Consider the following 12,051-nt stretch of genomic DNA (forward strand, 5'->3'; position numbering starts at 1 on the left):
AGCACCAGTGCTCTCCAGCAGGTTTTTATCTGCTGGGTCTCCAGATGAGCCAAGGACAGCATCCATCCCCTGGCAGTGCTCCCAACTAAGGAGAGGTCCTTGCAGAAGAAGTCTCTCTGCAGAGTCTGACTTCCCCTCCACAGACACATCCTGCTGGCAGGTTGGCTTGAAAAGAGCAGAAGGGTTATGGGGAGTTTGTTCTGGCTTGGTCCTAAAGCACAAGCAGTGATGCTCTGTGGGGCTGGTTGCTTTCATGGCTTTCCTGTAAAGCAGGAAAGGATCCCATAAACCTTTAAGACAGGCAAGTTGCTCAAGCCATCAGCTGGTCTGATGAGGCCAAGCAAATCTGCAAGATTTGAGTAGTGTCCTTCTTTCACAGCTCTGCCTGGTCCTGCTGGTTGGGCTGTTCCTGGGTTCATGTCCCTTCTTTTGCATAATTCCTGGTGACAGATGTGGCTGAGTCCTGTACTCCTGTGCACTGAAAATAATGGCTGTAGCAAATGGCACTTCTCCCACATTGTCCTGTGTGCCCAGCAACAGCTTTTAGTGCTGTGTCTGAGCTTGGATCTTTGTTTTTATCCTCTTGGACAGGTTTTCTGAGTGTTTTTGCTGCTGTGACAGACAGTGCTCCTGATTTTGGTTTCTTTTTAGTGCACTACCAGAAGATCATTCACCGGGACATCAAACCTTCCAACTTACTCTTAGGAGATGATGGACATGTTAAAATAGCTGATTTTGGAGTCAGCAATCAGTTTGAAGGAAATGATGCCCAGCTTTCCAGCACAGCAGGGACACCAGCTTTCATGGCACCAGAGGCCATTTCAGACACTGGCAAAAGCTTCAGTGGGAAGGTAGGGCTTGCACTCTTCTGTCCTTTGCATGTTGCCCACCCAGGGATTGTGGTGCAGACTTGGGGGGGAAGGTTATTAAGTAAAAGCTCTGATTCTGTGTTCAGTCCAGGCCAAACTCACACTGGTTGTTCCCTGCAACAAGCACACAGACCTTGCTGGGGATCCCTGCCCAGATCTAAGCCATGCTTAGAGCCCTTTTCCCACCCAAAGGGAAAGGAGGAAACTCTGGTTTCCCTTCTGAAATAATCAGGAGGCACTGGAGGCTGCTGGGCATCAGGGTCATATCTTGATTCCCTGAAAGTGAGAGGTGGTGCTGAGCACTAATGCAGACATGGGGATGGGATTGAATGGGGTTTTTGTGCCTGGGAGAAGTTTTTTGTGGTTCAGCCTTGAGTGCTGTCACCTCTGGTATGAAGCAGGGGCTGCTTGGTGGTCACTGTGCTTGTCCCACAGCAGGGACAAGAGAGGCAGCACCTGGCCCAGCACAGTCCTCATTCCCCTGCCAGGCTACAGATGCCTTTAGGAGCCAAATTTCAGAGAGACTCTGCATAGGAAAATAGAAAAAAAATCAAATGCATATAAATAATGTTCTGTGAATCAGTGGGAACATCCAGCTTGTTCAGATCCATCCTGATCAGATGTTGCCTCTCACTGCCTGCACTTCCTTTCTTTCAGGCACTTGATGTGTGGGCCATGGGAATCACCCTGTACTGCTTTGTGTATGGGAAGGTAAGCTGCCCTTCAGAGGCTGGAGCCCTGCCTGGGACTCTCTGCCTGCCTGCCTTTTGCCTCATTCCTTTCCAAATAAAGGCAAATAGCAGCAACCAAGACCTACCCCTGCAAGCTCCTGTTTTCCCACATCACCCTGCAGCTGGGGAAGGGGCTGCTGCAGTAACCTGTGGAAAGGAAGGTTTCTGTCTGTACTCAGGGCATTTGTTTGTGCTACAACCCCAAAGCAGCATCAGGAGCACCAGCAATGGTTTGTCAAGAGGATCAGCCATGAAGCAGCATGGGGAGTGAGTGGCACAGTTTTGATCCCAAGTCCCTGCCCTTGGAGGAAAGGAGAATATATCTGACTGTTCCACTTGACCCTGTACAGTAAATATTGTACATTTTATACCTGTTTTACATGTCACCATTTGGCCAGAGCCTGCCAGCAGCCCACAGCCCACTAAAACAAGGGTACCTGCTCCTTCAGGTTTGGTGCAGGTGTTCCCAGGGCCTGGGACTGAACTGCTCCTGCATCCCTTGCAGAGTTCACTGCAGCTCAGTTCACCACCTGCCTGCCCTGCCAGATGGGAAGAGCCAGAATCTAGGTTTAAATTAAATATATGAAGTTTTGCTGGACAAAGATATGCTTTGAATCCAGATATCTGATTTTTCCAGTGGAAACCCCAGTGTTTTAAGAGTAATGCTTAGCTCCAAATGATGCTTCTCACAGAGAGCCCTCAAAGCAGTGATATAAGCCAGGTGATATCCATAATTTCCAGGTAGAAAAAGTAGAGCAGAGAAAAGGCAAATGAGTTGTCCCTGGTATAATGGTACAGGAGGGTATCCCAATCCAGTTATTTATTCCCTAGGTCCCTCTGCTGTTCTTCTGCATTTATCTTTTAATAAGGAACAAATCAATTTATTGTGTGTGAGAGGTTTGTTTTATTTCCATCTCTGTGTAAAATTGAGACAGTGCAAACAGACCAGGCTTGTGCTACATGAATGACAAATACCTAATCCATGCCAGGATCTCTGACAAGTGGAAAATCTGTTTGTTTTACAGTGCCCTTTTATAGATGAATATATTCTGGGCCTTCATAACAGGATCAAGAACAAGCCTGTAGAGTTCCCAGAAGAGTAAGTAAACTTTACCCAGCTACTGTACAATAAGGTTCAGTTTTTAGCCTTGCTCACTGTGCAGGATAAATGCTGGAAAGTCACCTCAGAGGGACAGCCATGGGCAGGGAAGGGGCTTTGCCCTCTCCTGGGTCCTTCACATGGGTTTTGTGCAGATGATGTTGAAGAGTTACAGCTGCCTCTGCTGCTCCTGTGTCCATGAGGGAGAGGGGCTAAAAGACAAGTCTTAAAATCTTTGGAAGTGGAGGGGCTTCAGGATGGATCCAGGGAGTTCTGCCCCTGGAGGTGCTGGAATCAAGGCTTGGTTGGGGGTTGGTTTCTCCCACTTGCTGCCTGAGCAGGGAGAAGTTCAGTGTGGAGGCACTGAGGTCTTTGCAGGTGGGTCTGGAAGGAGATGATAACACTCAGTGTCTGCCACCCAACCACCCTGCCCTGCCCTTCATCTCTTGGCCATTCCTTTGCTTCTCCTTCATTTTCGGGACTTTCTGTGGATGATTAATTTGTTTCCCCTTGTTGCTACCAGATGAAGTAGCCCAAGCTGGATTATTTTCTTTTCCAAGTCAGCACAGTAGTCAGGCAAAGAATTTTTGGCCTTCTTGACCCAATTACTCATCTAACAAAAACAGAGAGAGAAAATTACTTGACTTAAGCATGAAGAAATTAAAACTCTAATGAAAGGCCCATCTATTATTAGGGAGGGAGGGCTGCTGTCAGGCAGCTTGTGATAACATCCATATATCCACCACTTAGTCCATGAATTTTTGGTGAGATGTGAATTTTTAGATACCTACAGGGGAGAGCTGAGCCTATGCCTGGGCAGTCCCAGACTGGGACTGCAGAAAGCAGGGGGTACCCAGGGTGCCTGTTTGGGACAGTTGGGGTTCTGGAACCATTCTGGAAGCCAGCCCAGTGTCCCTGGGGTGGGTTTCCAGCTTATCAGGCTTCAGGAGCTCTGAACACCAAGGGTGGTTGTGCCCAATTGCTGTGTTCCCACTGTTTGCAGTCAGGGCAGGACTTTGTCTTGACAGCAGTGCAGAAAAAAATATGGGAAGGGAAGGGAAAGTGAAAGGAAAGGAAAGGAAAGGGAAAGGAAAGAAAAGGAAAAGGGAAAGGAAAGGAAAGAAAAGGAAAAGGGAAAGGAAAGGAAAGGAAAGGAAAGGAAAGGGGAAAGGAAAGGGAAGGAAAATGGAAAGGAAAGGAAAGAAAAGGAAAAGGGAAAGGAAAGGAAAGGAAAGGAAAGGGGAAAGGAAAGGGAAGGAAAATGGAAGGAAAAGGAAAGGGAAGGAAAATGAAGGAAAAGGGAAGGGAAAGGAAAGGGAAGGGAAAGGGGAAGTGAAAGGAAAGGGAAGAGAAAGGAAAGGAAAAGAGAAAGAAAAGGAAAGGGGAAAGGAAAGGAAAAAGGAAATGAAAGAGGAAAGCAAAAAGGAAACTTATATTTTAAAATAAAATATAAATATAAAAAAATAAATTGTAACCATAAAATATGTAATATATAGAATATAAATATAAAATATAATCTAAAATAAAATATTGTTTATGTTTCCCTGGCAGCCTTCTCTCTGCTTGCTTGGGTCCTGGCAAAGCTCCCACCTTCTCTCAGCCTTCATGTATTTGGGTTAGCAGTCAGCTCACAAGTGACTGTTCCCATCTGTCTCTGCAGTGAGGTATTAATGTTTAATGGGCTAACTGGGCTGTGCTGAGAACCTCTCCCTCATTCAGACACTTCCTTCAGCATTAATTGGGCTGTGAGATTTATTTGGATTTCTCAGTGACCTGTTCTCCCAAGTCTAAAAAAAGCTGCACCCCTCTTTAGGTTGCTGGAGGAGCAGAGGATTACTGGGGGCTGGCAGCTGTCTAAACTTCATTTATTTGCTAGATAAAGGCAGCAACAGGGATGCACATAAAGCTGGAATCCACTGGACTGGATCCACCCTGACCTCCCACAGAATTAGCACCTCACTAGAGTCAGGAATATTTTGGTTTCAATGTATTTCACCATGGCTACAGAAGACACATTGGTGTTTGCAGACAGCCCATGGAAACTCATTGCCTGTTTCCTGACAACCTTTAGGACAGAGATGGAGCTGACTGTGCCAGCAGCATTGTCCCTTAGAGACACTGGGGTAAATATTTATTGCCCTGGAGTTCTCCTTCATGTCAGCTTGACACAAGGTAAATGGGTTTACCTCCCCCCTGGTGATCCTGGCATGACTAAAAAGCAAGCTGGAGAAGTTTGTCCAGACAGGTATTAAGAGCCAGAAGCTCTGGGTAGTCCCTCCTGGTGAAGAGCTGGAGTCCAGGACAATGTTCTCTGCCTTGCAGTAAAATGATCTGTGGTGCTGGCAGCCCCCTCCCCAGTGAGTGCTGAGCTCTGTGATGCTTGGCATTTCCCTCAGAGCTGTCAGAGGACTGTGACTGGGAGGAATTCCAGAGAGTGAAGGCTTTTCTGATGAAAATTGCCACTGGGTACAGCATGCACCCTGGCAGAATGAAGGAAAAGCAGACAGGGTGATGCCATCTGGTCCTGGACCATAACTCACCTGACACTTAGTGATCCTATTTACAGGGCTTGTCCTTCTGACATGAATTCTGTGTTGCATAGAAACCAATCTGGTGCCCAGAAATGTGTTTATATATTCTATTTCTTGTACTCTAAATAAAGCCATTGCCAGTTTGGCACAGATCTGATGTAAGTATTTTAAAAACCATCTCACCTGCACCTCAGTGTGGTCCTCCCTGTAGGAGCCTGGTTACTCTGACCTGCTAAATGCACTGTCACTCCCCAGCACTGTTCCTCTCACTGGAACCAGTTCTCTTCTTCTCATTCCCACCTCATTTGTCACCCACAGCACAGCCTAGGAAATTGGAGGGCTCTGAGGACCCATCCTGCCCTTCCCCTGCTCTGGGTCTCACTGCCTGTGCCCTGCAGGCCCTTGGCACAACTCTGGCAGTGTTCAGACACTGAACTGAAGGAGCAGTGGTTCCTTGTGGTTGGTTGTTAAAGATCCCCCAAGCCAAAGTCCTCATAAAACAGTCATAAATCATTCTTTCCATCAGACTGGAACATCCCTCACAGTGATGTGGTCTCCATTTAAGTTTAGGGCATTTTGTTCCCTCCTCTGCTTGCAGTGGGGCTGAGATGGGCACAGCACTTGGTCCTCAGCAGTCTTTTCAGTCTGAAATCCAACCCTGCTGGGCAGTGAGGTTTTTCTGCTGCCAGATCCCAAGCTCTGTGCAGCAACTCAGCTCCTCAAAAGTCCTTTGTGGTCCAGACCCTTGGCTCCCTGATACCATTCTGGCATTTTATTTCAGTAGCCCTTTGATCACACAGACCAAGTGTGTTTTAAAAATGTTGCCAGCATCCTTGGCAGCAGGAATCAGTGAAGCCTTTGGACTTAGAGGGACAAACTGCAGGACTCAAGGTGAATAAGGTGGTTTCTGGGTTCAGGCAGATGAATTCTCTTTTAGTAATGTCTGTTCATTTTCTCCTTTTGTTCCCCCAGCAGGTGGGAAACCCCAAGTTCCCAAACTGGCTGCCATCAATGCTTTGTGGCAGCAGTCCAGTTAACTCAACACTCAGGCTTAGCTGGAATCTTGAATCCCAGATGGATCTCTGGGTCTCTGCCAGCACCTGGTCACCTGGGATGCAGATTCTGCATGGGAAGTTGTGCCCTTCATGTACCACAGAGCCCAGCTCCAGTTCTGCCCTCAATAACACCTTGTTGTCCCAAAATATATCCTCTGAAATTCCCCCAGGATGTGCTGATTTTAAAAAAAGTCCTTAGACCCCTTGCCTGATCCCTTGTGCTGCCTTTTGAGAGGGTGTGGCTGGGTGAGTGGGCAGAACACGGTTACCAAACCCCTTATGCCTGAGAAGGAACCTTCTTGTCACAAGCTGAGGTTTGCAGAGAAAATATCTTCTCAGTGGAGAAGAATCTCCAACAAGTAACCCCAGTGAGGACTGTGCAATTCCCCTGTTAACTGTAAAAATGCTCTTTTTTTTTTCACTCAGAGGACAGATAAGTGAAGAGCTCAAGGATCTGATCCTACGCATGCTCGATAAAAATCCAGAAACGAGGATAACAGTCCCTGAAATCAAGGTAAATTGGACATTGATGTCATATTCTTTTGTCCCAAGCTGATTTTGTTGTTCCTTTGGGACCTTCTAATGAGGCAGAGCTGTTCTTGGTGTTTGTTTTGGGTGCTTTCTCTGGCATGCTGCCTTGGAAAGGGAGAGTGCTCATTTTGCAGGGTGGAACAGCTCTGTCACTGCTGCTCGCTTGGGGAATATTGACAAAAGCTTTCTTGTTTGCTTATTGAAATTACTCAAAAGCTGGCTGATCCTTAGTGAATCCCCAGGAGAATCAACACTGCCATGGGGACTACAAACTGCAGAGCCTGTGTTACAGGGCCTGGATGTGTGCTGTGTTCCATCTCTGGTCCTTGCATGGGCAGTGGCCTCCAGGCAGCACATTTGTCTCTGTCAGCTTGACTCAGTGGATGGTTATTAACAAAGACAACAACCAGGACTGGCAGGGCACAATGCTTTGTGGGTTTGGCTTCATTCTGGGTTTGCATGGGCTGTTTTTGTCCTCCTGTCAGCCCTCACTGAGGTCTCAGACCTGCTGGAAGGTCTTAAGATTTCCACAGCTGTCTCTGTTCCTCTCCCCACAGGTGCATCCGTGGTTAACCAAGGGTGGTGAGGAGCCACTGCCACTGGAGGAAGAGCACTGTACTGTGGTGGAGGTGACAGAGGAGGAGGTGAAGAACTCAGTGAAGATGATTCCAAGCTTGCCAGCTGTGGTATGTATCAACCACAGCCACATCCTCTGCGTGGGTGCAGAGCAGGGTACTTTGCTGAAGCTTGCAGCTTGTGCAGGAGGTTTGGAGAGGGTACCTGTGGGCTCCTGGGATGAGGAGCTTGGCTTTTCAACCCAGTGTGAACTTTTTTTGTGTCTCTGAGTACAGCAGCAGCCTGACCACGTGTGTACATCTGCCTGGCTGCTTTCTTAAGAGCTGTAGAGTCCCACCCCCAAAGTGTCTGGCATTAGACATCCAAAAAACCAGAATCATCCCAAGCATGTTTTGTTTCATGGGTTGCAAGGCACCTCATTTAGATCCTCAGAATGAAGTCACCAAACCTGGAAGTGACCTGGCCAGAGGAGCAGGGAGAGGACATCAGCCAGAGGGTACATAGCTGGCACCTGCCTGCCAGCTTTGGGGGGACCACAAGTGGATGTTGGAGGCCCTGTCAGGAGTTGGTGTGGAGCCAGCTGAAGGTCTGCTATGGGCAATTACTATGATGCATGTGACTTAGGGAGATGACTGAGGTGCTGTGCACAATGTTTTCACAGCTCTTGTGATATTAACAGACACTTGGCCCAGCAGCCAGCTGGAGGAGTGAAAAATCCTCCTTTGATAGCAGGACCTTTGCCTCTGACCCTGCAGGAGCCAGCAGCACTCTGCAGGTGTTGGTGGCTCATTGAGAGCACGGCCCAGGGGAGCTTTGGTGCCTTCTCCTCGTGGATTTGGAGCACCCTGAGCAGCAGGCAGTACTCAGCAGCATCTGCTGCACCTCTTGCCAGCAGTGGGGTGTCCCCAGGGGGCTGAGCCCAGAGCCCAAGGGACTGAAAGCCGAAGAGGGGTTCTGCAGGTTCCCTCGTTCATGCTGCAGCTGCAATGCTGCTCCACATCTGCTGAATAACTCCAGAAGCTGTTGTTAGTCCTTGGAATTAGCTGCCTGGAGTCAGTCACTCCTCTTTCTCTCCCAAGATCCTGGTGAAGGCCATGCTAAGGAAACGTTCCTTCGGAAATCCCTTCGAGGTCCAGACGAGGCGTGAGGAGAGATCCATGTCTGCTCCTGGGAACTTACTGATGTATGTATGTGCAGCCTGGCCTGGCTCCTCCCTGCTGCATGTGCAGAGGAAAGGGGGGTGAGGAGGATGAAGGAACCAGTTTGCAGAGCTTTCCTCTAGTCCTGAAGGACAAAACTCCCTTCTATGTCAAACATTGAAGGTAAAAACTACCTCGAGTCCCCTAGGATTAAAATACAATGCAGCAAAGCAGCCTAAAAGCTCTTTTTACAGATGCAGTTATTACTGGAAGATGGGTTTGGCCTAAACACATGTAAGGTGCTAAACTTGGGTCTGGTTTTTATCCTGTTAGTTTATAACATGATGTGATCAAAGATCCATCAGGCATTGGTGACTAAAATAAGAATAATTAGAGTCTCGTGTAGATATATATTAGGGGGTCTAATTCTTCCCTCCCCACTGTCCCATGATGGGCAGCAGAAAAGGTGCCAGATGAGTAGTTTGCATGGTTTATGAATTCCAAGTGAGCTGATGAGCTTTGTCTGGAGCCCAGACATGGAGACACATGGGCAGGTGGTGGAGGACACCTCAGCAGTGCTTGCTCATTCCAGAAAACACCCAGTGTTTGTTCACACTGGTTATGAAATAGAACCCATTGCAATGGGATATTTTGGAAGCTGGCTATAAATTGCTCTATTGGCAATAAAAAGGGAATAGATAAATTAATGACTATTAGATTCATCAACAATTTTTAAACACAATGGTCTGAATGTACAGGGGTGGGGGAAGGATTCCTCTGTCCTTCACTTGCTCAGTCTCCCTTAATTTTTATTACTTGCTCCATTTGGGAGCCAGGATTCTGGGCCACCAGTCCAGCAGGGAACAGCTGGACCCTTTAGCCTGACCTGGGACAACTATTATCATGTTCTCACCCCACAGAACCTGAAACAACCAACTCACAACAAAGCTGTGTTGTCCCAAAAGGATCCTTTTCCACCCAAAATCCCAGTGTCATGCCAAGCAGACTCCTGTGAGGGTGTGCTGAGAGTCTCACTGCACCTTCAAAAATGCACCTAGAGGAGTCTGTCTCTCTCTCATGGATGAGTGGGGATTTAAGGGCTCAGCTCAATTAAGGATGATGATGCTTTAGGACCCAGTTGTGATTTGGAGACTTCAGTGGAGGCTTTGCCTTTGAGTCCAGGACCAATCAGTAGGAGCCACCAACTCATCCCAAGTGCTGCTGAGGGGACAGAGGAGGAGAGTCTGGCAGCAGAGCTCCTTTGCCAGCTTTGCACAAGGGATTTGTCCTAATCAGTTGCCTTTGGCTCATTGCCTTCCAAATGAGTGATTGCTGGTTTGCTGCACACCCCTGCCTGGGTCTGTACAATCAGTCTTGGTCATTGCATTGCTCAGAGATGGGGAAAGTTTTGAAGAGCAATGTGTTGGATGCTGCCCAGGACAGCTAATTCAAAGCAAGGCAAAATTTCATCTTTTCAAACCCTGTCTGAACTGATATTTTGAGGTGGTCTCTTCTTCCAGTACCCTGAGCCTCTTTCCAAAAAGGCTTTGTTTCCTTCCCCCCTCATTTGAGATGGTTTAAAGCCCATGCCACCAACCAAAGAGCTGCTGGGAGAACTTCTTGACCCTTGATGCTGTGACTGGTTCCTGCCTGGAGCTGGGAGATTTATTATCTGTTAAAAATAAGTAAAGTTCATTTGATCTAATGTAGCTGTGAAGCTCCTGATTAGCCAGATTATCAATCTCTAATCTCTTTTTAAATTGTTTTAGGACTTCAAGATGAGCTCTAAGCCTCCACTTCCATTTGTCACCATTCTAAAGTAACTCATCAAATTCTTTTCAGCTTATACAAACCCAGCACCTTCTTCTGTCTCATTTCAGCCTTCATGTTTGCATTCAGGCTCCTGGTATGGGACTGTACTGACAGATTTTTTTTTTTTAATCCATGTGGAATTTCCACTGTTGTGTTGCTGTTTCCTGTGCTCTTGGTTTATCACAAAAGGTCAGGGCAGGGATGGAGCTGCAGCCATGTAGGCTGATTTCTGCCCAGCAGAGTAAGTGCTTAGAAATGTCCCTTCCCCCCCCAAAAAAAGAAAAAAATGGTCTTTAAATGTACCAGTTCTTCACTGCACTAAGTCCTGTGCTTCATTTCTCAGTCTCATGTCATCATTGCCAGTTTTTGCCAGTAATAATTGACTTTATCCTAAATTAATTCATGGACAGCTGGAGCTTTGAGAACCCTCATCTCAAACCCCTTTGGTTTAGGGGACAGACATTGCCTGAATCTTCACCAAATAGTGTTAGATATGAAATGTTACAGCAGTGATGCTTCTCTTAAGGAATGTGGTTTATTATTTCAGACTTTGGAAAATGTTGTATTTCTTGACTCTTAGTACAATTGCTTTAAATTTAAATAGATTTGTTAAATCTAAAAGGAACCAAGTATTGTTAAATCTAAAAGGAACCAAGTCTAGATGGGAATGGTCATTGTGCAGTGAGTTATCTCTTGATTTCAGTGTTATTTCCAGAGGAGCAAATAGAGACAGGAAGATCCTCCAGCTCTGAGCTGTTCTCTAGTAAAACCACCCTTAATACACACATAAAGCACAACATCAGTGCAAATGTTGTGAGTAGCACTGGAAATAAGTTTTGAGTGAGTCTGGATGCCTATAAATTCCTAGGACTTTGCAGGAACAGATACTGTGGTAGCATAAAAGCCCTGCAGGGTTCCTGCATGTCAGGCACCATTTCCACCCCTCTGGATGGAGAAGGGACCCCAAAAGTTGGATTTGCCAGAGGGGCAGCACCCACAGCAATCACTGCCATGTGGTTACCCACAAATAGCTGAGAGTAAAACAAGCTGTAAGGAGCTGCTCCTCCCCAGTAGCAGTGGGAGAGAGAAATCAGCTTTTGTGAAACTGCATCTCCTGCTTATAGGTGGAAAAAAACTCATTGTGTTTCTCTGAAAAAAAAAAAAAAAAAAAAAAAAAAAGCAATTAGAAAACTTCAGTTCCACATTCAGTTGATTTAATTAGGCTGCCATGTGAAATTGCCAGAGCCCCACTCACTGCTGCTTCAAGCACCTTACATCTGTGCCCAGACTGAGAATATATTTTGCAGGAAATCCTCTGGCAGCTGAGTCTGCTTTCTGGTATTTGATGCCTAACTGATGGCTCTTAAAATGGATCTGTCCTTTAAGCTCACTCTTTGGGATTTGGAGAGGAGGAAACTGGATCGTGTGGTTGAATCTTTTTTAATATTTTTGTTGGTTTGTTTTGTTTGGGGGTTTTTTGGTTTTTTTTTGGGGGGGGGGGGGGAGGGGGATTAGGTTAGGTTTAGGGCGTTTTTTGGGGGTTTTTTTAGTGTTTAGGGTTAGGTTTTTTTCCTTTTGTTTTTAATTTCTCCCTGCATTACCTACACACAGTGTGCTGGGCTCTGTTCTTGGAAGAAGCTTGGGTTGCTCTTTCAGGAGGTCTTTCATGTTTGCCACCTTTTCTTCCTTTAGAGGACACCCTGGAGAC

The 12,051-nt window shown here is 46.7% G+C and overlaps 1 protein-coding gene across 6 annotated transcripts in view; it reads left to right on the forward strand.

Moving 5' to 3' along the window:
* CAMKK1 (calcium/calmodulin dependent protein kinase kinase 1) overlaps positions 1 to 12,051 on the forward strand; it is a 79,282-nt gene that overhangs the window by 61,802 nt on the left and 5,429 nt on the right. For all 6 annotated transcript variants that reach the window (XM_071764939.1, XM_071764937.1, XM_071764935.1 and 3 more), the window contains 6 exons: positions 652 to 851; positions 1,527 to 1,580; positions 2,626 to 2,699; positions 6,712 to 6,799; positions 7,374 to 7,502; positions 8,472 to 8,575. In XM_071764939.1, coding sequence (XP_071621040.1) covers positions 652 to 851; positions 1,527 to 1,580; positions 2,626 to 2,699; positions 6,712 to 6,799; positions 7,374 to 7,502; positions 8,472 to 8,575 — 649 coding nt within the window. The remainder of the gene's footprint in view (positions 1 to 651; positions 852 to 1,526; positions 1,581 to 2,625; positions 2,700 to 6,711; positions 6,800 to 7,373; positions 7,503 to 8,471; positions 8,576 to 12,051) is intronic.

The sequence above is a fragment of the Heliangelus exortis genome, chromosome 21 (genome assembly GCF_036169615.1).
Source record: "Heliangelus exortis chromosome 21, bHelExo1.hap1, whole genome shotgun sequence".
In the NCBI taxonomy this organism is placed as follows: Eukaryota; Metazoa; Chordata; class Aves; order Apodiformes; family Trochilidae; genus Heliangelus; species Heliangelus exortis.